This window comes from Zonotrichia albicollis, chromosome 6 (assembly GCF_047830755.1).
Source record: "Zonotrichia albicollis isolate bZonAlb1 chromosome 6, bZonAlb1.hap1, whole genome shotgun sequence".
In the NCBI taxonomy this organism is placed as follows: domain Eukaryota; kingdom Metazoa; phylum Chordata; class Aves; order Passeriformes; family Passerellidae; genus Zonotrichia; species Zonotrichia albicollis.
Genome location: NC_133824.1, coordinates 29903242 through 29929103, shown reverse-complemented (window position 1 = coordinate 29929103; position 25862 = coordinate 29903242). Strand labels below are relative to the sequence as shown.

At 40.2% G+C, this 25862-nt stretch overlaps 1 protein-coding gene across 1 annotated transcript; it reads right to left on the bottom strand.

Moving 5' to 3' along the window:
- Nucleotides 1-995: 995 nt before the first annotated feature.
- Nucleotides 996-25862, bottom strand: LOC102072511 (cytosolic phospholipase A2 epsilon-like). Its single transcript, XM_005480000.2, has 20 exons — nucleotides 25836-25862; nucleotides 24247-24319; nucleotides 16578-16714; nucleotides 16142-16273; nucleotides 15756-15796; nucleotides 14887-14929; nucleotides 14257-14320; nucleotides 12745-12905; nucleotides 12449-12541; nucleotides 11772-11809; nucleotides 10956-11112; nucleotides 10357-10493; nucleotides 9674-9896; nucleotides 8378-8492; nucleotides 7560-7697; nucleotides 6621-6728; nucleotides 5332-5523; nucleotides 4695-4861; nucleotides 3166-3349; nucleotides 996-2341 (listed from the first exon to the last, which is right to left on the bottom strand). Exons 1-20 carry the CDS (start codon nucleotides 25860-25862, stop codon nucleotides 2103-2105), a joined length of 2469 nt encoding a protein of 822 aa, XP_005480057.2. The 3' UTR covers nucleotides 996-2102.

The window sequence follows — 25862 nt, the reverse complement described above, 5'->3', positions numbered from 1 at the left end:
TCTAGATAAGCCACCCTCTCTCCTCCCTCCCATTTGGTAAGGGAGGGACAAAAGGAGAGATTTATGGGTTGAGATAACAATTTACTGAAAGCAAAAAACAGTGGGATAAGAAACACACAGTAACGGCAGAAATATTAGTAACAAAAGTATAAAAAAGAGGTGTTTTACCCACAAAAGATGTGTTCACTAGCTCAACTTTGTACAAGGAAGGGAAACAATGGGCCAATCTCTAGGCCTCTGTCACCTCTCCTACCCAAATAGTTCTCTCTGCAGGAATTTTCTCCACAGGAAGCGCTGCAGGGCATGGAGCTGGAGAGAGCTCATCTCAGACATTGGCTGTCAAGGCTGTCAAATGCCTCTGCTTGAAGAAAATCTAGTAGTAGTGCCAGAACTGGCACTTGGGACAAAACAAATGTGAACATACGAGACGCCATGCCAGTGGCTGAGAAGCTACCTTTTCTGGTTTCCTTCAGATCACCTGAGATTTTAGTGTGCCACACAGATTCTGAGATGGGACATACAAAAGGTAAAGCAGGCTGTACCAGACATCTACAGGGAGCTGCTTTCATTTTCTCAGGAATACGTGTTTTCCAAGCAGTACGGGGCTGGTAAAATCAGGAAGGAGCAGGTGCTCACCATCACTGAAAAATTCAGAGGCAAAAATCACAGTATCTAATCCTGACAAAAATATTTCCAACAAGGAACAACAGTTGAGAATTGAAACTGCACCAGAGTTCCTCGGGACCTGCAGAATTTACAAAGCTGTAAATTCCAATAGGATATTGGAACTTTGCAGTTGTGGGAGGACTTTGACAAATAAAAATATATCCTCCCTGGCAGGCATTAAGGAGTCAGTCATGATACCCATTTTGAAAGTTCAGGTATCTTAGTTTGAGCTCATGAGCTCAAATAAAACAGTGAGCAGGATTTCAGAATATAAGGCAGAAATTATCCATGTACCTTTTTGAAAAATTTGTGGAAAGGATATACTCTTCTATAGCTCTTGCCTACTTGTTTAGGCTCTGAGGGACTCCTGTAAGGCTTATCTTGGCTGACCCTTGACAAACTCCTAGATGCCAGCATCTGCCTTTTTTTCACAATGTTTCTTTGTGCAAAACCAGTAAAAATCAACTTCTCAACCAGCTCCAGATCTAGAAAAAGAATACCTCTCTCTCTCCAGTTACCTCTAAGGAAGAATTCACCAGAAACAGAAGCTCCACATCTCTCTCTGCTGGACCTTTCTTGGCCTTAAGTGTGTTTGAGTGTGGGATACACTGTGATGCAGTGAGCAGAATATTGGTATCTTACTGCATGTCTCCAGTGTTCAATTACCATACATCCTGCAATCCCCTTCACATGCTCTCTGATTTCAAAATAGTTCAATACACTGTACTGAACAAGTTCCAGATGGTACTAAGCAAAATTGCATTTCAGGGAGATACCTTCAGAACATGTGTGTGACCTGAGACAGGACACAGTTGGTTGTGAGAGGAAATAGCAATAGTCCTTCAAATCAAATTTCTAAGTTTGGTTTAATTGATAAGAATAGATGGTCAAAGACCTAAACGGCCACTGATCCATATCTCTGTTGTCCAACACAAATTTGAAAAATTAAACATGCTTCATAAAATATTGATTTCATGACAATTTATGAGCGAAAAGAAGCACCTGGGAAACAAAACTCTTTAAAGGTAGAAGCCCATTTCATTCAGGTTATTAAAACTAAGTAAAATGTTTTAAACTGATACTGCATGGCAATCACCTTTGATGTCTGAAGAGGGCTTTATGGTTTTGCTACCAATAGTCCCAAGGCCAAAATATTTTGCCTATGAAAAAATATTAGCAGCTAGACACCAAGACCATAAGAGATTGCAGACAAGGAGAGCTAATGCTATTTCCCTATCACACACAGCTGAATCTTCATCTTTTGAACATCACAGTGAGATGGTATTGACAACAGAAACTGCTGAGTTTAATACCGCAATTCTGGATAAGATTGAGAAGGTTACTTAGAAAGCTATGGCCCCTGTCAAGAGTGGTGAAGTATTTATCACAGGTATGCTGTGTTGGTAAATGCTTAGTAAGGGACAGGGAAGTGCTGGTCAAGCAGAGGGCTGTGCCTGTGGTGCTGGCTGGCTCAGGGCTTGTTTCTTCCGTGCCACAGCCATGCGCAAGGCCTGAAGAATCATGTTCTCGTTGTTCATTATGTTGTAATTAGCCAGCTTCAGAAGCTTGTTGAAATCTTCTGCTTTCAGCGAGACCTCCCTGGTTGAGTAGGGAGAGGAGAAACTGGAGATATCAACTTTGCCCTGTTCCATTTCAGCAGCAGTACGTGTCATGCCTGTCAAGGGAAAAAAAAGGAATGTGTCTGTATAATCCCACAGAAATACCATACTTTGATAGGTCAATAATAATTAGGGAGAGATCATAGATGCAGTTACTATGAAGATAAGTGCAGTGCTATGATCTCTCAGAAATCTGCTTCTGAACAAAGCCTATTGGAATAAAACAAGTGTCATTTCCATTGCAATCAGCACCATCTACTGGCCACATCATTTTGTGAGGTCACCACTGCTCAAGATTTACCATGCAGGTTCTTTGGTACAGCACAAACTAAAAGGAATACAGATATACGGGACAAGATGAAGCAGAATATTGGTTGGCTTGGATACCATCTTAAAAGCAAAGTCTCCATCTCAAATACTAATCCAGAAGGACACTTTATGTACGATTGCTTTGATATTCCAGCATATTAAATCAGCATCTTAAATGGCCTAAATAGTAGGCATAGTGGCCCTTCACAGAACCATTCTATACAGTGATTCTCACCTAGATCTGAGTGTCATAAAACCACACATAATTTGAAAAATATACTTTGTTCTATTCACTAAAGTAAACTCTCAGAAATTGCAAGAGGAGATTAGTTTCCATTCTTCTAGTTGAGGAACACATTTCTTCTATTCCCTGAATTGCACCAAGATACAAATAAAAATATTCACAAGACTTCACCAGATTTTGCAAACAATTTGAATCGTCCCATTTTGCAATCTATTCACTTGTTTGAACAAGCAAACAAAGGGAGGCTCTGTTGGGTTGAGGGAAAAACACCCAGGGAGTGGGAATGTTCCTTGAGTCAATAAAGTTCCCTGGGTACTGTTAACTTACCAGGTGCTACATATTTTTGAAAAGTGTCATTCACTAATGGAAAATAAAGCAGCAGAGGAGCTCCTGGGGTGTCTGCACCATCAAACATGTAGCACTCTTTCAGGTTCTTCTCATCATCTGTCAGTCCAATGCAGGGAAATGGAATTTCCTGCTCTGCAAAGTATTTGCAAGCCTGCTCCAGGGGCTGGTCAACAGCAGCAGCACAAGGAACAGAAAAAAGAGCAAAGATCAGACTGCTGCCAAAGCCCAGCAGTTCATGCAAAGTTGCATGAAACAGACTGAGAATCAGACAGCAGAAATAACATGGACACATGCAGGCCCAAGGACTGCTATTCAGTTGCCTGAGGAACCATTTGGAAATAGTCTTCCAGGAAAACACCTAATATCAAGATGCCAAAGAGAGTTTAAACCTGTACTAAGGCACATCTCTAAAATGAGAATATGATGTAGAAACAGAACAGATAAATTCAAAACACTTTACAGACCATTAATTAAATGAGAACTGAGTGAGAAAAAATATGCCTCTAAGCAAAACTATATTTGCAGTCTAAGGCAGTAGGAGTCCCAGTCCCATTATCTGTTTATATAGCAGGATAAATTGTGCATTGACCTCAGTAAACTTTAGCACGGTTTTAAGACCAATGTACCCATGTCTATAGCTTTGAATTTTAGAAATAACATGAGACTTTCAAATAACATGCTCTAGACCTCAAAATACAGCACTAAAAACATTCATCAGAAAGCCCATTTATGGTGACCAACTTTGTTAAAATACCTAACAAAAAAGTATCACTTCATTTTGAATTAAGTATTTCCAAAAGATTTCAGACTATAAGAAAGAAATATAGTTGAAGATATTATCATTTCCACTGAAGTACAAAGACAAGTATCTTTCATGTGTAATTGCACCATTTAAATGTTTTCCACTTGAAAAACTGACAGAACATTCACCAGTGAACTTTGTAGTTAAATACTAAATACTGCTTTCAAAATGTATATAACCATCTTAACCAAATTAGATACCTGCAAGAGCAGTAAATGCTCAAGACCACCATTTAGGGAGAAAAAATGTATTTATTAAAAAAGATAAAATAAAGATGAAGAAACCCATTACTCACTAGCCTGTTCTTGCTAGAAAATCAACATTAAAATAAAAAAGGAAGAAAAAACTCATGCATTTATAAGCAAAATGCAAATTAAATTTAGCATTTGAATCACAGACATTTCCCAACTATATTTGTGGTGTTAAATATTATATATAAGACCATAATAAACATTGCAGCAAGGCTTTCTTAACTTCCCTTTGCCTGTTTGCATTTCACTGGTGAAGAACTTGGTGATATTTCAAAAGTAATTTGAGAAAAATACACATATTTGCCTCTCTAGAAATTTCCATTCTTTTTCAAAGGTTTGAAAACAGCATGTTACTAAATTCCACTAAGTTCCATGTTTCATAGACACCTGTTTGAAAGTAGTGGAAAGCACAGCAAAAGCTGTTGTGAAAGAAAATCAGTTTTGAGACTTCTCACCAATATCTGTGATCCACCTGTGTAATTTAAGTGTATGATGACGTCCACCTTCCGCTCTGGTCTCAGAAGGGGTGGGTAACTGGTTTCAAAGAAGAAAGCTGCATCCACCAGCTCCAGGTGTTCTGAGTTGCCTCTCAGGTCATTGGGAGAGGTGTCTAGCAAAGTATCTAAAGAATAGAAGATTCAGAGCTTTTAGCACACTGCAAAAATACATCTGTCAAGTTAGAAGGCAAAAGGAAGGTGAGCTTCCCTCCCATCCAAGATTTTCCCTTTGCGCTAGAGCAGGTAGCATGCAGCAATCCTAAAGCTCCTTCAGCCTCTCCACTCACATTTTGTTGTGTTTCTAAACCCATGAACTGCGCTGAAACCTACACGTATGTTGCCTTATATGCAGAGCCCCATCCTAGGAATTTTTATTCCTGGGAGGATTTTGAGTACCCAAGGACTAAATAATTGAACATTTGTGTTACTGAAAGTGAAAGGTGTGGGTAGTTCCTTCATTCTCCCTCTTCTCAGTGAGCACTAACAGGAAACCACAAAACCCAGTCAGTTCTCTTCGGGACATGCAAACATCCCACTAATTCCCAGCCCCTGTGCCTGCCCCAGTGAGATTTGTAGGCAGGAGAGCCATCCACACCTTTCCATTTTGTGAACTGTTCATGCTGGATGTACTCATTGTGCATCTGGAAGCCCCTTAGGAAATTGTGGTACTTGGAGACGGCGGGGCGATCCGTCAGGATGTCCCGGAGCGTCGTGGAGAGGCCGCTCGTAGGAGTGAAAACGCACGTGGCCATCTCATACGGCTTCTCAGGCAGGTCTGGCTGCTCCTCTGCAGATACACAGCATAAACGGCATGAAAGTGAATTATAACCATAATTAAGCAGAGGCTAGACACAAAGAGGAGAAAGGGTCACTGGGTCTTCTGTAATCGTGTGTTCACAGCTCAGCATTGCATAATTTTTCCTGTGACCTGCTGTGAGTTTCAGTAAATTTTGTGACAAAAGTATGAACTTGTGTTTTCTAAACTCTGGTTGATTACACATGGCAAAAGGAATATGTTTCTCATAAAATAATATGATATTGGTACACACTGAAGTAATTCACTTTTCCAAGCATACAACAAACAGGGAAAATAATTTTATTAATACATTTTAAGGGATTACTGCTTTTATGTTAAATATTAAATTTAAAGTTTATTTTGAAAAGTATAGAAAAATTTCAGCATTTTAATTTCTAACTAAATATTTTTACTTTTAAAAACATAGATTGCTCTATTTGGTTCAGTTGTGGACACCTGAATTCAACAAAACTTGCAAATTATTTATATAAACTCAAACATAAGGCTTTGGGGATATTTTATGAAAACATAGTCCACAGAAATGTGGCCCAAGTCTATTCACTGATTTTGCTTGAATTTTGTTATGAAGATGCTCATGAGTATTTCCAAGGAGTGGTCTTTCAGCATGGAGCTGCTTCTCTCAGCTGCTGTAAGAGCTCCACCACATTGAACTTGTTTGTTGTCTACCAAGTCTTTCAGATTTTGAGGGAGGGATGTGCTGTGCAGGGCAAGGAGATATTGAAACGAACAATCAAGCTTCTTTCTGGCTAACAAATAGATTACATGAGGCTTTGACACAAGTATTTCTTTCCCAGCTTTTTAAGGACAACTCTTTAGAGACCACCATATGTGTCCATCCCTATCTCCTTTATATCAAGGCCTGTCTGATGGTGCTTTTCCTTCTTGTCACAGTCTCACTATCTAAGCAAAGAAAGCACTGATTATTCAATAAAATCAAATAACATCATTTTTCTGGTATATCCCATATCCAGAGACTGAGAGAAACAGGATGACAGAAAAGCTCAAAAAATGGGAAATGTGAATAGAGTTGCCCTTTTTAGTGCAGTCTGTAGGAAAGTTTGGTTTACCTATTTCAGTCACTTTGTCCTGGGTCCACCTGTGCCAGAAGTCTTCTGAGTTGTCAGCTGCATGCCAGGCATCCAAGAGATTTTTGGAGAAGATACTACTCCACATTCCTAGAAAGTCAGAGAGGTATAATAAGCAGTGCAGATGTAAACACAAGTTCTTTTAAAACTGCCTTCTGCTCCTTCCCCAGCTCTTCTCTAACTTGTTCAAATTTCTATTCAATTTTTGTGTAAGTTCATAATCTGTTTCAGTGGTAGACTCCAAATGCAAACTTATTTAGGCAAACTTATTTCAGAAAAAAGTCCAAGTGTTTTCCCTCTCACCATGTTTTACCTGGAAATATTTTTTAATTCCATTTTCATGTTCCTATTTTCAATTCCTTTTTCCTTTCATAAAGAAATATTTTTCAGACAGCTCCTTCTATGATTGTCCTCTTTTTCACCCCACTGATTTCTTTACAACATTTTATTTGGCTTCCAGAGAGTATCATAGATTTTCAATTTTGAAAAGTTTTTGCAAGCTACAGGAAATGATGATGCCTCAAAAGCACTCACAAAGTTGCATGACAACTTCTTTGCCATTTTAGTTTATTTTTCTCTTAGACCATATGATAAAACCTCATTTGCTGGCACGGGCAGTTGAATGAGTCTCAGGAAACATAGAATCATAGAGTATCCTGAGTTGGAAGAGATCTGCAAGGATCATCCTGGCCCTGCCTAGGACAACCCCAAGAATCACACCCTGTGCCTGAGAACACTGTCCAAACTCTTTTTGAGCTCAGGCAGGCTTGGTGCTGTGACCACTTCCCTGGGGAGCCTTTCAGCTGACTCACCCAGTGCCTCTGCTGCCTTATGCTGACAGCAGCAGGTTTCTGGGAACGAGTTCCTGAATCCTTGATGTTTCTATGAAAATCTTGTCACTCCCCCAGGCTGGTGAGTTACCTTGCATGAAGCAGATTCGTGACTCAGGGATCCTCTTCATCAAGCGGCCCATGAAGAACTCACTGCCAAAATCCTCGGCGCGAATGAAGGCGCCGTATTTCAGGAAGCCCACCTCGTAAGGCGTGAACTCCACCCACTCTGCCAACACACGCACCAAGGTTAGCTCCACTATAGAAAATAGCCCGGCTGCCAGGTTTGGAATAAGCCTCTCAGACACTGGCTCTCATAAGAGAACGGACTCAGCACGTGTCCTGAACAAACCCTGCCAACAGCTGCTGCTGAACCAGCTATCACACTGTCCCCGGGTTTGTGGAAGAACTATGTCAGGGCTGGAGAAAATTCAAATTCTTCTTTATATTTAGTCAGTACAAAGTTTTCTCATGGAAGGTGGACTAGAACTCACATTGACTTCTATTGCCTTTAGCCAGCTATGAGAAACAGAGTAACAGAATAGCTTGGATGGGAAGGACTTCAAAGATCATATAGTTCCCATCATGGACCAGAACATATACTCAGCAAACTTAAAGGTCTAGTGAATTATTTTCTTGAAGAATTAATATAATCTCTGAGACTTTGTCACAGAATTATGTTGTGCTATTAGTCTGAAGTTAATACCTGAAAATAGACAATCGCATGCCAAGAGATCTTACAAAAATTGAACTCTTGACATGTACCATGCCCAGTTACTCATTACATATCTGAACACTGCTTCTCTGGGCTTGGAGTGAGAATTTAAAACAATTCATCATTATTTACTGTATCCCCACAGTGTATCTCCCTGGGTGAAAATATAGCTCTTTTTGCAATTGAAACATTACCTCTGAAATCTTTGGTGGCAACTTTGTCCTTGACATTAAGGGCAAGGTAGATGGGCAGTGGGTTCTGACCTTGGTTCACTGCCTGACGTTGATCCGAAAGTCTGTGGTGGCTTTTCTGGATTTGAAAAAAACCCCAAAGCATTGGCTTATAATCAGTTCCTTAAAAACATCAGCTTATAAAGACTAAGACATCATTTTCCTGAATTTGCTCCTGAATTTACTTCCATGTGCTTGAATAACAGAGGACAAGAAAGCAGGAACAACTTCTGTTAAGATAACCGGCCATGTTCAGCTTTCAGTACACAATGACAGCAGTGAATCACTTCACATTCTGTTCTAGCTTTGTATCGTTAAATGTAAGTTAGAATATACTGCTTATCTGGGTAATTCAGCTGTTATCATATACTTCATCTGTTAATGATAAGAGCTCTTCAAGGCAGCACGTTAATGCCCTTCTAATCAAGATTTCTTTTTTAAAATACTATATTGAAAGTTAAAATCTACAGAAGAAAAGTCGTTGAGCTGTCCAATACTAACAACGTATACAGGAAATGAAGGTTTTGAGTATACTTCAGCCAAATTTAGTTCTAGCAAATTTTGCTATGTAGCACTGAGGCTGGAATCACTGTGTGGAATATTATATGAAATGAGAGTATTTAATCTTATCTGTTTCATCTAAAAAGTAAACCATGTTTACATAATTTTGCAATTTTTTTCAAAAAAAACTTTCAAACTTTTTTCCAGATATCATCAGTCTGGAGAAAGTTTGGAAAGTTTTTGCTTGTATCGTTACAATAAAATTAGAAATTGAAGATTCTGGGAGATCAAATTCAAAATAGCTGAAAGGCACCCACTGTAGCTAATATATCTCACCAGCTCTGGACCTATATACTTTCTTATCACTAAGTCACAAACTACTGAACATAATGGGTACATCTGCAGTACAATCAAGTTAAGATTGCACCTTGTGCAAATATTGCAGCAGTGGAGAGATAAAAGCATAGGGCTGTAAAAACCACCTAAGAACCTTAAAAATTTCTTGCACAGCAGTAGTGTAAATCAGCATTATGCTTACTTTTGAGCTAGTCCAAGCATTTCTGGCACATTCCATCACACTTCAGGCTCCAGTGTAGACATACACTGCCTCCAAGATATTAATGTAAATAATTGGTGTTCTGCCTATGCACCAAGTACAATGTTACTGACCAGGTGTCTCTTCCTAGGGCTCTAGTTTCTTGCAATGGTTGTAAATATTAAGTCAACAACTTTATGAGAAGAAAGATGTATAGACATTACCCCATCATTTAACATGGCTTCAATCATGAGCCCCCACAGATCAATAAAAGATGTTTTATGTCCTGCTTGGGTCCTTTGGCTCAGCTCTCTGTAATAATTCCTCAGACTTTTCAAGCAAAAAGCCCCCATCTTGCACTTGGCTGCTTGCTTCCGTGCTTCAATAATTACTTCCCCAAGATCCTTACGTGACCATTCAGCATCTTCATATAGTTTTGTCATTGTCCTGCAGACAGGAAACACAATGGAATGCAGGGAGACATTAACAAGATGCTTTTGAAACTCAAAGAAAACCTTGTAGAGTTTTGGATGCATATAATTTTATCTTTTAGTTACTCTTCTCTTTGAGTTTACTTTGAGCAGAAATGAAAGTCTAAAGGCAACCAGAGAAAAATCACTTAATCTGAGATACAACACAACAGCTGTCAATGCTGTTTCTGTCAAACAGTAGATAACAATGAAAGATCATTTTCTATAGGATTAAGGATGTTTAACTTCCAATAAAGTCTCCTCTTTTGGTTAGGGATGGATCACGATGCTCAATAATTCTTTCATAGGTGACTCATGGCCCAAAGATGGAAGCAATAACTCAATTGATCGCTTTTACTCTTTCTGAAACCACGACAGAACACAGGCTTTTCTTAACACAACAAGATCCAAACAACAGTATCAAAATGATTCCTCACCATGTTGTGCCAGATGAACCACTGATGTATGAAATACAATCCAGAACACGCAACTTTTGGAGACCCAAAATGCTGCCATACATGGCAGTGAGGGCTCTTATGCCACACCCTGCAGTGGTCACAGCCACTATAGGCACCTGTTTGACACAAAAAAGAGCAGAAAGTATAGATTTTCAGGCATTAAGGCACAAATAATGTCAAAAGATTACAGAAATGCAAAAGCAGCATCCAGACACTTGTAAGATAAAACACATAAATTAAGAGAGAAAGCAACATTTCTCTATACTGTACATCCCTGTGGGATAAACTAGGTCTTGGCACTTCAGAGAGCATTTTTAAGAAATGCAAACTAAACTATTGGTTTGAAATGCCTTCAACTAATTCACTTGTAAGCTGAGTGGAAACAGAGAATTTGCTCATCTAAACAGACAGTTGAACTTTCTAGCTGAGACCACACTGGTGGCAAAGTGCCCTGGAGAATGAGCTGATGTTAACAATCCTCACTCCTTATCCAGATGGAGGTAAAAAAATCATCCCTCATCTCCAGGCTTGAGGGAAAGGAGAGAGAAAAATCCCCAAAAGTGCCATTAACTAGTTACCTCATGCTCTTGCAGATCTTCCTCCAGATGAAGAACGTCCTTTAGTGCAGCAGCAACTACCTTCTTTCGGTTTTGCAGGAAATTCTGTTCATCTGTGCAGAGGTCAAACCCCAGGCGAGCATCAAGGTTTCTTGGTCTGAAACACAGACCCTGAGTCCTGAGACCAGGGCACAGATATTGCTGTATTATTAGTCACTGTGGACAACTCCAGCTGTGCTTGTGTGTGTTTACAGACCAGTTTGTGGACAGCATAATGTAATAAATGGGGAAAAACAGCACCACAGACAGGCCTCTGCTAATTGCTGTGGCTGAAAATGAGAATGTAAATAGGAAGGCAAAGCAAATCATGACACTATTATGGTGTCTACTACAGACTTCTGGTTTTATTTGCTCATATAATTTATTTTTCAAGCTTCAGTAGTGCTGCCATGCATCCTGTAACTAGATACAGGCACTGCAGCTGTGATATTAGAGAAATGGCTACCATGCCTTGAAGTTATTTTGTTTGCATAATTCAGAAATGTGATTTCTTTGTGGAGCTGCTTTCTCCATCTTTTGGCACAGTAGTGCACACAAATCAAGACCTCTTGCTGAGATGCGCTAGCAGCTTGGAAATATGGACGACAGGGGACCCATTATTTAATTTGCCATCAATTAAAAAGGAGAACCTCACAAATAAAAGCCTACAACCCATGATGAACTCACAATCTGCTGCCATCTGAGCCTGCATCGACCCCCACTGATTTCAAATGAGCTTTTGTATAGGAGCAGATGCTCCCCAGTTACAGAATCAGGTCTTGCTGGAGGCTCACTTACCATTCATTTGCCTTTGTGTACAAGTCAATTGTCCTGTCCTGAAAATTGCAATACAAACAGTGTAAGCAAGCTCAGGTTGTTACTCCTGCCCCTCCCTCCCCCACTCCACCTAGGGCCTGACTTTCACTATCTTTGAATTCAGCAATGTGGCTGGAGAATCTGGCCAGCAATGGTCTGGACTGTGAGAGACCTTCACAAGTTCCAGCTCAATTTGGGTTGAATAAAAGTAAGCCATCCACCCAGGCTAGGTGGGCTTAGGGCTCTTCAGCTTCACATTGTTTAACATTCATTATTTGGGAAGGTTGTTGAAAGCTGGGCATCTGAACCATACACATATGGATGATCTCTATTTTATCTTCTACTTCAGGCATTTACTTTGCAAATATAAGTCCTAATTGCACACTGTTTGGGTGCATACTCTGTTGATAAACGTACACATTAGACATGTCCTAAGGAAGTTAGTTTAAACTCAGAACAGGATTTCCCAGGGCATGCCTGGATCCACTGCAAAACAGAAGAAAAAGTAACTGTTGCATTGTTGCAGAGTGACTGTCATTCACACCTTACACCACAGCATGCTGTGTCTGACAGGAACTGAATCATTGAGCTCTAAGACTAACTATCCACCGAACTGAGTGGTGTTGGGCTGTTTTCTGCTAAGAAAGACTTATTCTCACCTCTCCTATTGATATTTTCTCTTGTATAGGAAGCGAGTTCAGAGGTAGAGTCACAGATTCATTCATATCCCTTTCATTTTGACTTGATATAGACTGGAAAAAGAGTTAAGACAAAAATAAACAAGTTACTGATTTGACCAAAAAAATTTAAAAAAAAAAAGGGAGAGGAAGAAGATAAAAGCAGTCTCTCCTGTCTCACATACATGCACTAACTCCCAGCACACACAGATCTGCACACGCACTCAGCTCTTGGAGGTCCCCAGTGAGAGAGCTCCATGTCAGTGGTGCTCACGTACCCTGCTGAGGCGTCTGCGCCGCGGCAGAGCCACAGTGAGCGCCGACTGGTTGTACTTGATGTAGTGGAACCTGGCCGGGGACGTGGGGCACAGGCAGGAGCTCAGCGTGTGCGTCTGGGTTCCTTCATACGACCCGTCCACAGTCAGTGCAAACTTTCTCTCTGAAGCAAAGGTGTTCAAAATTAAGCTCTTCAAAAATAGTGGATAATTTGTTTGCACAGTAATGTAATGTATGTTTTCCTAAAGTAACAACATCAATTTGATACCCAAATTACAGGAAGAATAAGTAGACTGATTTATCTGAGGTTTTAGAGATGGTGTACAGAACGTGTCATATAGTGACTGCTACTATAGCACCACTGCACTTCCAAATACATGTGATAGCAGATACTACAGCTCTGTTCATTAGGTAATGATTTACAATAATAGTTTGGGGGGACACTCTTCTGAAAGTCTGAAATGTGCAAAATACCTTATTATTACACCAGAATAATGTAGTAATATTATATGCTATCTTATTGCTGAAATACTTTGTAAATTTTGGACTTTGAGGAGTAACGTGTTTTTTTTAATCAGACCACAGTTCTCTTTGATATCAGTTAAATCTCAGTCCCTCTATCATGTTTCTCTTTCCTTCAACCTGTAATATTTCTTTTGAAATATTTCTAGCACTTAAATAATGTCTGATAGTTTTTTCCTTTCATGCCAAAAGCATCTGATATATCTGTTGCAGTAATAAAAAAATGGCCTTTGTGTAGAAAGATATCAATCCACAAGGTTCAAGGTGAAATATATTCTGTAAAGCTACACACTCCAAAGTATATAGTCAGCCTTCAAAAGAATTACCTCACTTAAACATTTTCAGCCACATCTAGCAAACTTTTTCTCTGAACTCAACTGGATCATCCAGGCGCTTAAGCAGTGTGCTGGATTGGGGTCATCATGAGATGTTAGAAGAAGATAGTTGAAAATTTGAGTAGGAGGCACACAGCTCCACAAGTATGGGCTTGACATGGCAGTGATACACTGCTTTAAGTGTTCAGTACATGTCTTTCTCAATATACTGTGTCTTGTGTTTCACCCAGTGGCATGTCTTATGTTGTTACACCTTAAGTATTCTATCAAGTTAGGAGGTAAAAGAGGCCCAATTCTCATTCTGCCCATTACTTTGTCCCAGAATCCAGAGACAACAGGAGTTACTTCAAGTTTAGGTCCCAAAAAACCTCAATTCCTTGCACAAATACTTTGGAAAATTGTAAATATCTGGCAAGGTGTCGCTAAAGAGGAAAATATTTTGTGGGGAAATTAGACCACATGCTCATGTCACCAAATTCAGGAATAATCAGTATATTTTTGATCAACTACAACCATCTCCACAGGCCACTGGCATCAGTGAGATTTTGTGTTGCATCCTAAATAATTTTAAGACCAGGATATTCAAGTGTGGAACACGGAGTGCTTCTGCCACTAAATGGCAACCTGATTTGCTCTGTAAGTCAGTGAAAGGCTCACCCATAGTGTCCTTCCTCAGCCTGCCATCGTTCACCTGCACGTCCAAACAGGAAACCTCACGGGACTGTGAGAGACAACAGGGCAAGAGACAAAGGCATTCACTGTCAGCAGAGCTCGACCTCATCCACCACACTCGACCCATGCCCACAGGGCCTTGGGGCACAGACCTCAGGGGAGAGGGGGTGCCAGCCTGTAAACCCACTACCAGGTCTAGGGAGATGGGATTGGACATCCCCATAGGAAATAACAATGCACAGAGATGAGGAAAGAGAAGGGATCTGCTCGCTCTGCCTGCAGGAATGGCCCTGCAAGGGCCTCAGGAGGATCAGCCACGGGAGAAGGCTCTCCAAACAGGGTGCCCAGCTCTCCCCAGGCAGAGGGAGGGATGTCATACCCCCGAGCCTAGCTCACTTTAGGCAGAGGTGAGCACTCACAGTCTTCACTGCTCTAATCTCTTCCCAGCACGAACTGGGACCACATGGGACAGCCAATGCCAACACCAGCTTTAGTCTGTGTGTGTTGCACTTGGTCAATGCCTCCATGCCATCACAATGGCCTGGTACCTTTAACACCAGCTTTGCAACAAGCATTCCCGTACAGAAGGGAAAAGGATTATGAAATAAAAATTACCACTAGAACTCCATTAGTAATAATGTTTTCAGGAGGATCTGGACTGAAAGACAAAATGGAAAACAATCAATTCAAAACCAGAACATTCTTATTTTTCTCTTTTACTGACTCTTCTTTAAGCATTATTTCATTATCTTTTAAAGATAAAGTCCATCTTTGTATAGGCAGCGCAGATAAACAGAATCAGAAATTCCACATGCATATTCAATCCAATTTGCCTCACAGGTTAGTCTGAATTTTGCAACATTTTTGGACATCCACCAAACAGAGAAGTTCCTCAGTGTATTAGAGAGGATAATTTGCTGGCACACTGAAGACAATGTACACAGGTGGCATAATCACACTGTTGGCCAAAATTGTTCAGTTCAAACTGTAGAATCAGAGCTAAAAAGTTAATGAATTCATCCAACATGTCATAAAAAAGGGAGGGAAATACCATTTGCCTTAAAAATCAGCAGCACAAGGACTGATCTATGTGTTTATTCTCTCTATAAACTATACAGTCAGCAAAGAAACAGAAAAAAATGTAGTTATGACAGAGCAAACATCTGGGATCCCACAGTAAAGAGGGGAAACTTAAAACTTCCTCCTATGTAGAACATGCCTTTGAGCTTGATGAACAGCTGCCATCAGGGATATCTCTATGCTCCCACTAGCACCTGTGCTTGCTTCTCTGTGTGTCTGGATGCCCAGAGTAGATGCATGCATACCAGGCACCATCATGCATTCTTTCTTCATTAAACACTCTACCCAAAGCTACCTTCTGTTCTATTCAGATGTTGACAGTGTTAGGGGGCTGCAAGTGTGAACTAATTTGTAGCAGTACCCCTGTGTTTCCATCTTACACTTCCAGCTTTTGTCTTACACACCTGCTCTCCATTGTGAATTCAACCTCCAGCTCCTCTTTTCCCTGCAAAAGAAAATTAAGGTAGTCACAACAGCTTGGTATCCTGTGGAGAGAGATACCCTACAGGAATCTGTGTCCTTCAGGGGTCTCTATAAACCTTTTGTTGCTTCACATGCCACAGACCTAATTTTCTTCATGTTGTACCTGTTATACTTCTAGTATCATATACTCCTAGCATCTTATCCACTAATTTAGCTGACTAATAGTGTAGGCCTTGCAGGACAAATGGAATCCATACTGCAGGGCCTCTTGGTGACTGCTCCCCCCTCTCTCTTGGCATGTTCTCCACACAAGCATATTCTCACCTGACCACACCCTCTTTACTTTGTCTTTGAATTTTATCCATACCTGTGGATTCAGCTGGAAGCTTAGTTGAATGTTTTCTCCCAGCTGGATTTTGGAGACATCAAAGAAAACAGTGAGGAGATGGTCATCTTCAGTTACTTTATCCTCATCACAAACTTTAAGCTCCAGAACGTTCTGGGGAAAAAAAATGAATAAATATGAAGAGTTTAACAAATATAACATGCTACAGATATTTCATTTTAGCAGAAGAACCTTGGGAAGGAATGAAAAAACAGAAATATTGCAGTTGCTCTCTGTGTACTCTATTGACTGTGTGGGCAGATACAGTCTTAGCAAACCATCAAAATATAAATAAGTACAGTAAGAGAGTGTGGATACTGCACAAAGGATCTCAGAAGGACCTGCAGAGGTGAAGGACTATATGGTGTGCTTGATGTCTGGTAAGAATGGCTGTTGGAGGTGTCTGGAGCAGTCTTACCTTAACCTGGCTCTGAATGGTGAAGTGGAAGGTCTCGTTCCATGTTGGGTTCTTGCTGTTCTGGACAGTCTTGGTGCGGAACTGCTGCACTGAAGCTGTTGGCAGTCTCAGGCTCACATAGCAATCAGACTGACTTACTGTTGAAGACAGGAAAAGCAGGAAAGCAATGGTCCAATGCAACAATCTAGTCCCCTGTAAGGTGGGCATTTTTAATCTCTGTACACAAAGCAATACATAGAATTCAGGCCTTGCACTAGTTAAGATACCAGCAAGCTGCTGCTAGAAAACCATCTTGCTTTACTATTGTGGAGGCCTGTAAGTGTGTTCTTCTTAAGAACTACTATTTTAGAAGTCCTGTGGAAAAAAAAAAAAACATTCAAAATACTCAGTTGTGTTTTGCTGAAGAGCCATCCATACACACAGGGGCACACACAGAGTAGCCTCACAGGGCTGGCCACCTTGGACATTAGCAGCTGTGACAGGGGCTGCTCATGGACAGAGCCTAACTCTTACACACGGGACTTCCACAGGCAAGCACAAACATGCCTTTCTATGTCCAGAGTAGGTCTGGCTGTAAGTTCTGTCTTGTCTACTACCTGAGCATCCTTTCTTTCCTCTAGGACCTCTGGCTGCCAGTGCAGAGGAGGCAAGACTTGTTTCATTTAAGGTTCCTATGAAGCCAATTTTTTGTCACAGAAGGCACATCTTCTACCAAGTCACCTGATTTCAGTCTGCTTTTTTCCCTTATGAAAGTTAAAAAAGGAAATACTCAGCAACAGAGGTTTTCAAGAAAATATTAAAAAAAACTTCAAGAAAAAAAGATTAATCACTTGTGGAGAAGAAAATATTGAATTTAAGCTTCTCTGAAGATTACAGGAAAGGCACTGAAATGTCAAACAGTTTGATGGATGACATTTGCTTTGAGAAGCAGCTGTACTGGGGCAGAGTTTTCAGCAATAAAGCTGTATTTAAAAAATGTATTGCCTAATGTCACTATTTTCACCTACATCTCTGTGCCTCAGCCAGAGTGGCAAAGGTATTTGCAACACTTCGTGTACAGGTGGAAGTTTGTCTGTTCTTCCCAGCCCAGACAGAGCTGACGTTGCTTCTTTGCACAAAATTGCATTGCTCTGCTGTTTCCATCTGGGGCATGTACAGGTCGTAAAGTTCACCTGTAATTTTAATATTTCCAGATATAGGGAGGGCATCTTCAGTGTTTTTATTTTCCTTTCTCTGCTGAAGTGGCCACTTGTAAAGCGCAGCTTCCCACCTGAACTCCACGTAGGAGCTTTTAGTTGGAAGGAGTGGTTAGCAGCAGTCTGCAGGGCTTGCATCATCAACAAGCACTTTCATTCTGAGGTCAGAATAATCTACTGACAAATATATTTGTCATCATTATTAGGAAATAAAAAAGCAAGCGTGAATCATTAGATTAACGATCTTGTGGACCCACACTCAAAAGTCAGGGATGGTCTCCCTACAGAACATGATCTCTTAGTTATGGACACCAACCTACACAAGTGCCAAAGATAGCATGGGGAGCATTGCCATAAATGCCAATCCCATTAGTAGATTTATATTTCCTCTTCTTGTGATACCACACACTCAGGCATTCCTGCCATCACACAGCAGACACGCCTTCATCTGAACAGCATCTGAATAGGCCTAACTCCTGTCACCCTTCATTTTACTATCAGACTTGACTTTGGGAAATGAAAAATAATTTACTTGACCCATACTTGACTCCCCATGTGTACCTCACTAATTAACAAAATTGGCCTTTTTTCTGTCCCTGATTTCTCTGAGGCTTAAGTCATCTTTTCTGAGTAACTCTGAAGGAAAGAAGAGTAACTTTGACTGATGAAATAGTTTTTGTATCTATTAAGATATTTGATTTTTAAAAACACCATCAAAACACATAGCAATCAGCTGAGCTTCTAGTAATTCTAATAGCTCCCAAAATTCTGTTTGCATAAGGAAATGTCCCTAGAAAAATCTTTTTTGGCACTTGGGAAGCCCTGACTTATATTAGCACAGATTGCTGTTGGCTCATGTCACCACTAGGAGAAGGATCAGAAGGATCCAAATGGGTAAGTCTATGGGTAAACCAAAGTTTATTTCATTGACATTTCCCAATTAGTAACACATGTTCTGATTTCATCTGTTGCAAAGAACGCAGTAGTATTTTGAAACTCCATCAATTATTTCTTGTTTGTAAGTGGTCACTGTCTGCTACTGCACTGTATCATCCGCCTTTGAGAAACAACTACCTGTCAGACAGCAGAGCCCTGACTTCTTATTTAATCTCTGACTTTCTCTGGGAGATTTCTGGCAGCCACTAAAGAAGCGTGCTTCCCTCTTCCCATGTGCAAAATGCATTTGGTGATGCCCTTTGCACTTCAGAAGTGTCTCTATAACCTAATTACCTCTTGTTTATAATTTATTTTCCAGCTGTTAAGAGGGAGGCATTTACAACACCCAGAAAGTTTTTTACACACATTGGACACCTCAGGCTGGTGCTCTGCCTGACCACCTCCAGTTATAAGCACGTGTGTGAGAAATGGCACTCCACAGCCTGTCCTGTGCCCTGCCTGGTGGGTCTTACTGCAATATCCCTCTGCCTTTGCATGCACACACACAAGGCTCACACTGCCAGCCACGTGCCAGCAAACTCTCACCACCCTGTGCGTCAGCCTGACCAACACCTAACTACAGCAACCGAGCTCTGACAGGATGCACACAGCACAGCATCACACCAGGGACCTCTCGGGTCCCTCCCCTCCACCATGACACATTAACAGCTGTCAAACATGCTTGGGATGGCAGCCATGGTATTCCTGTGGGGCAATATCCGGCCAAAAGAAGGTGTGGCAGCAGGTATTTATGAAAGCATGGTCTCCTCGTCCAGTTATTACACTAAGTGTCTAATTATCTTCCAGGATAATAGCAGGCAGGACTGGATCTTAATTGTGTGTAGGAAGCATTGCAACAACATGACCCATGCTAAAAAACACCACAGCCACAGCCCCATGCTGCATCCCAAACAGCAGGACACCCACACATCTGGCTCAAGCTGAAATCTCATCTGCCTCATTGAGAGCTCAAATTTAAGCAGGGCTCAACCAAACGTTTTCTTTTTAATTACATCTCCTTTTTTAATGTTAACAGCTGCAAGCTTCAGCCCATCTGTAATCTGGGCAGAAGCCTCAAGCATCCTTCTCCTTATGGACTGCCTTTAGCTCCTCACTCTTTCTGGGAGGTAGATTTTTCATGATACTTAAGGTTTAGTTTTTTCTGATTGTGCTGCTAAAAGGACCTGAACCAAGAATGTGGTCTCAAACCCTGTTTTTGCCCAGAACATCTCCTTGACCTGTTCTCCCTGCACTTGGACCCAGTCAAGTCACAAAATATAAGCTATCAATACCAAGGGAGAGGAGCATTTTTCTTCTTTTTCTCCCACTTCATAGCTGAGTAGGTACCTGGCTAAGGGCAGGGGGACAAGTCAGCAGCAGTGTCTTCCAGAGGGCAAAATACTAGATAATTGATGGCATTGAAACTTTTAATACTGTCTTTTAAATAGGAATGTGGGCTACTTCTGTGGCCTTCCAGAAGGCAATTTACAGGCAGACTTATCAGAATTTGTTCTGTCCAAGGAGATCAGTTCCTAGCCCCAGGAAGCATTCAGTATTCATCTTCTGATTGGTAAACTTCAAGAAAAAGCTTTCACACTTTCTCCCACCCTCCCCTTAACTCTGGGTGGAGCACTCTACAAGCATCCCTAAAACTGTACTTATGTAAGATCATTTACATCCCTCTTTTAAACACTCCTTTGTTGAGATATTGCTAAACAATCTTGCTTGTTTGTCTTTATCACGCCACATCCTCTGATTTTATAATCATATTTCATGCAGCACCTAGAACAATAGGCTGCTAGTGTGTAGTTGCCAGTGCTTAAATGGTGAAGTAAGTAATAAATAACAATGAAACAATAACAACAGTGCAAGAGCAGAACACCAGAGGAAGTCTACGTGTTCCTGCAATAAATATCATGGTAGAACACAGTTCCTCAAACAATAATGTATTTTACATACTATAATTTTTCCTGGATCTCAAGGGACTTTAACATGAATTGATCTCATATGTGGCAGAATTGCTACTGCAATTCTGTAAAAAAGTTTTGTTTAAAATATAAAATATACTTAATTGTTTGATAAAGTATAGTACCCAAATTTGTCTTATATAAAAGAAATCCAAAACTTGAAGTTTCCAAAATTAAAAAGCATAGTTAAAATAAAAACCTATAAAAGTTTAGAAAAATATCATTTTCTTACTAAGAAAATAATGAATAATATTTTTAACTCTATACTGGTCAAGGTCCATTTAGCCAAGGACCCACATTCAATGTCCACTGAGGGGTCTTGGGTGTTTTCAGGAAGCAGAGAACGATGGCTTAAAATTCCTCATCTTAACATCCCCATGCAGTAGCCTACTTTCACATTGTTTAACCCTTAACACTTTGTTTCTTTGCTTTTCCATTTGTTAACTCCACTTAAAGACTTAATTTCTCCGCAGCATCTTGGTTTTTAGTCCCCTTGCCCACTTTTTTTTGGGAAGGACCTTTGGTCTTATCATGGATGGACATGATGCCTCACATTTATAAATGCGTGTCTAAGGAGAGTGTAAGAGAGAAAATATAATTTACTGCTCTCTCAGTCCTCACAATTTAACATATAGAGACTTCCTGAGCCTACTTTAACTGGGTTTTCTTTTTTCTTCTATGAACTTGTCCAGACCCTGCCTGCAACCTGCATAAGCTTTGGCATTCGTGATGTCCTGCCATGGGGAACTCCCAAGTTGAACCACATGCTGTAAAAGCCGCGTCCTCCTGTTTGTCCTGGAGCTATTGTGGTTGCCCAAGGTGATCTTGAAATCTGCAAAATCTCAGGAGACAAAGCTGTGTATTTCAGGGTGGGTTGGACTGGTGCACATCCAAGGCTTACCCCATTAGGGAATCAGGATGCTTGCGGAGGACACACCCAGATCTGGGAACTGGCAAGCAATCACAGGTCCAGGAATATCAAGAAGCCCAATGGGCCTGATGAGCTTGTGGGTGTGCTCAGTGAGAAAGGGGAACATAAAGAACACAAACAAGGCACTAAATTCACATGTGTTATTAATGATATCAGATATGCATTAATACACAAGTGGAAATTTGTGTTATAAATTACACACTAAGGGATCAGTGGGAAGGGTGCACTAAAAAGATTCGGGGTTTAAAAAGCAGAAGGAAACCCTTTAAATTGTCTTAGTTAAAAATACTCTCTTATGCACTGAACTCCTATTAAATGTTTTTTACTATCTATTCCATAAGAAATGGTAGTGAGGTTTTGAGATTCTCTTGTTATGGATTAATTTCCCATCTCTATTACCTGGAAAACAGAGCAGATAGACCAATAATAAAGTTAACCTGCAGCACCAGGTTCGGAGACCTTTTAAGCACTAGATGAGTATTAAATGAAGTGATCTGAAAACTCTACAGAAACCTAGTGCAAGGTTAGGCACAATTGGCAAGAGATAGAAGAAGCCAATTTAAAATGTCAAAAATCAGTAAGGTGAATCAAAAGTAGGTGACACTTGCAATCTTGCTCTATCTATAAAACTTTGCAAGAAAGAGAAAGTAATAAAAACAGGGCTGAGAAAATGTAGAATGAGAAAGTGATAAGAAAATGGTCCTATGAGAAGTCCACTTTGCTGGTGATGGAGGACATGTGCTTCTGAGTTTGTAAGACTGCGTCAAGCTAATCTCTAGAGAATTGTAAAGATGACTGAATCAACTCAAAAATACTCCCCTGGTTTTACACAAATCAGCAAAATTTTGTTTGCATTTTTTTATCTCAAGGCTCCCATTTTGCTGCTTCTCTGTGAAAGTTCTATAAAGTTATGGACATGCAATTTGCATTAGCTTTTACATTGTCAGAAAAGCTAAGCAGAGATTAAATTAATCCATTTAAGCTTTTGAAATATAGGTTTATTTTATATTATAAAGAGCCTGTCATTGAACTCAGTGACTTCTGTATGTCTGGCTGCATAGAAAATATGTCCTCAAACAGTTTAAATGCAAATCTTTCTGATAAATACAGCTAAAAATCTTCACACTGAGTACAATTAAATGTTACTGGAAATAAGCAGCTGTCAGTGAAAACTAGATTTAACATTTAAATATATAAGCAAGGCAGTGCTCCCTGACTGGTATGATTTTCTTTTCCTACACAATGAACATCCACAACAAATATTCACCTTTTGCAAGCGCGTGTCCTCGGTTTTTTGTGCAAAATTTTTTCCCCTCCAAAATCATCTCTCACACAAACTTCTTCTTTAGAAAGCTCTATGGGGGGGTGGGACATGGCTTGGACTGGGAAGCAGAAAAGGCTGAGCATTTCACTCCCTGTCCCATGCCCTAGAAATTTTCTAATATTGAATAGCAAACCATCAAAACAAAATAAACTCCATTCAGAAAAAAAAACCAGCTTAAGGATGAAAATGAAAAGCATTGATCTAGATGAGAAAAAGGTTGAAAGGAATGTTGGTAAGCTCATTGTCATGCAGACCTCTTAATAGAACATAATTATATAAGGGAGATATCTAAGCATTGCAATTTTTCCACACCTCTTTTTTCAGCTCAGTGTCTATGTTTGTACATTCAAATAGATTTTGTCTGTAGGAAAGTATTTTTCTCCAGACTATAACTGAGCTTCAAATATGCTTTCCATGCTGTAGAAGTGGTCTAGTCAGAAGGCTCATATGGATTCTTATTCCCCATACGTTTATCAACAACAAAGCATCTTACTGCTCTTCACTAAGAATCAGAGTGAAAAACTCTACTTCACATATCTTTGGTCTCTGTACAAACTGTTGGAGAACTTGAAGCAAATAATGTTGGAAAGGCACAAAAACATCTTGGCCTGGATCTTTTTAAGTGAACAACTTTAGCTTGGTCCTGCCTATATAGAAACTTTCTGCATTCCGACATTTCTATGTGTATAAATGAACAGATGCAAGACAATCAGCCCTCTTCTCAGATAGGAGGAGGTGGGTGTAATTCAAGCCATTTTTTCTAATGTTTCGCTGTTGAGATATTTATGGACCATTAATAAATATTTGCATAACTGTAATTCCTGGGCAGTTTGTAAAAGTTTTTAAGAATAGAAAAAGCTGACTATGAGCCATGCCTATTGCTGAATGAAATTTGATAATCCATAAGAGGTGTCAAGTGTGCAGTTCTGAGCTCACATCAAATATTCCTTGATAAGCCCAGGGTTACACAGGGTGGACATTTCTGTAAGAAGGAACCATGGAAAGAAAGTTCTTATTGCAATCTTTCCTGTGAATAAAAGAACATTTATTTGCAGATTAAGATGTGAAATATTTTATGCAATCTATGCAAACATGTTCTGCATTACAACTGGTGGCTAGACTTCAGTGTTATATGGACAAAGTTATAAGAAAAACAATGTCTTCTAACTGTGTTGTCTCATCTTCAGCATACCAGGATCACACATCCTCTATCTCTCTCCTTTTAAATGTAGTCTCTAGTGTTTGTGACACTTGATATATTCAGAGTAGTTTTACAAGCACGAGGATGCTCCAGGGGTATAGCCAAGATACTCACACAAGTCTGCTTTCCTGGCATTTTTCATCTGTATGATTTTTACAGTGAGCAAGTTGCATGGAGATGGTTCTGTCTGTTGAAAAGCACACAAAATGCATGCGATGAGATTGCAAAAAGGAAGAACAGAAGTATAGCATGAGACAGAATTGAATTAGTGTTTCAGTTCCAAGCAACAAAAACATTTCAGAAAGGTTCCTCCTTGTGCATTGCTTTCTTCCCAGAAGGTTTGTAGCCAAGTGTGACCACAGACCAGACCTCTGACGTCCTCCCTTGTCCATTCTGAGAACACTTGTGGTAAACCTTCAGCTTGAGGTATCTGACTCTTACAACCCAATCTCATAGAAAGGGGTGATAAAGAACCTTGCTGTGTTATTAATACAGCTGACACACATCTTGGTCTGAGAAAATTCACAGGATGTCATATACATCCATTATATTTCACAACAAACAGCAAACAATCTAGCAGGGCAGGAATTAGTAACGATATCATGGTGTAATGATGCTGCACATCAGTTGATTTATAGCTACATAATTACATTCTTATGTCTGATATAGAGACACAAGTGCTGGCTTTTAAAAAATGAGGACTAGAAAGGGCCTTTCAGAGACTATCCCAAACTTGTCAGGAGGAGTGAGTGAAAGGCACAACTCTGTAGTTAATTACTTCTCTTTGAATAATTCAGCCCACTCAATCTTCCTTTAAGCAAAGCTCTGAGGAATGTATCAAAGGAAATATTTTCAGCTTTCGGTACTTAAAGGGGGCTTTTAAACAAGAGGAAGAGTGACTTTTTGCACAGCTAGTTATAGGATGAGAGGGAATGGCTTTAAACCAAAAAAGATATTTTGGTCAGATATTAGAAAGAAATTCTTTACTGAGAGGCGCTGAGGCACTGGAACACTCTGCCCAGAGGAGTTGTGGGTGCCACATCCCTGGAAGTGCTCAAGGCCAGGTTGGATGGGGCCTTGAGCAGCCTGGAGTAGTGGGTGATATCCCTCCCCCTGGGGCTGAGGTTGGAGCTAGATGATTTAAGATTCCTTCCAACCCAAGCCTTTTTATTATTTTGGGAAACCACCGAAACCTAAAGGTGGTTACCAAAAGACACTTAACAAACCTGTGAGGAAACAGCACACTACCTACAGAGCAGGGAGTATCTCTGCAACAAATACATAGATCAGTATATAACAGTACATTACCATTCATTCCCTTATGCCCAAAAACTGACACACTTTTTAAGAGAGCTATATTTAACATCTCATATACTATTAGTTTCCTTACTTTCCCTATGCATTCATTGACATTAGCGATAACTCATTTTTCCTCAGTGCGTTGTTTTTCCTAGCCCAGTCAGGTGGAAGCAAAAAGGTATTTTTTAAAATTAATTAGGAATCTCCAAAACAATAAATTACTACATCAAAAAAGTTTTTGCATTCCTGAAGGCCAAAACACAAAGTAGTCACAAAACCCAGTCAGAAGGAAACCCTGCTTTGCTCAGGATAATTCTCAGAGCTGAAGATTCAAGAGGTGAAACATCCCCTCGTGGAGCAGGTCCCCTCTGCCCCCAAGGCAGCCTCCTCTTGCCTTTTCTCACCTGGCTCTTGCTGTAGAACAGCCCCAT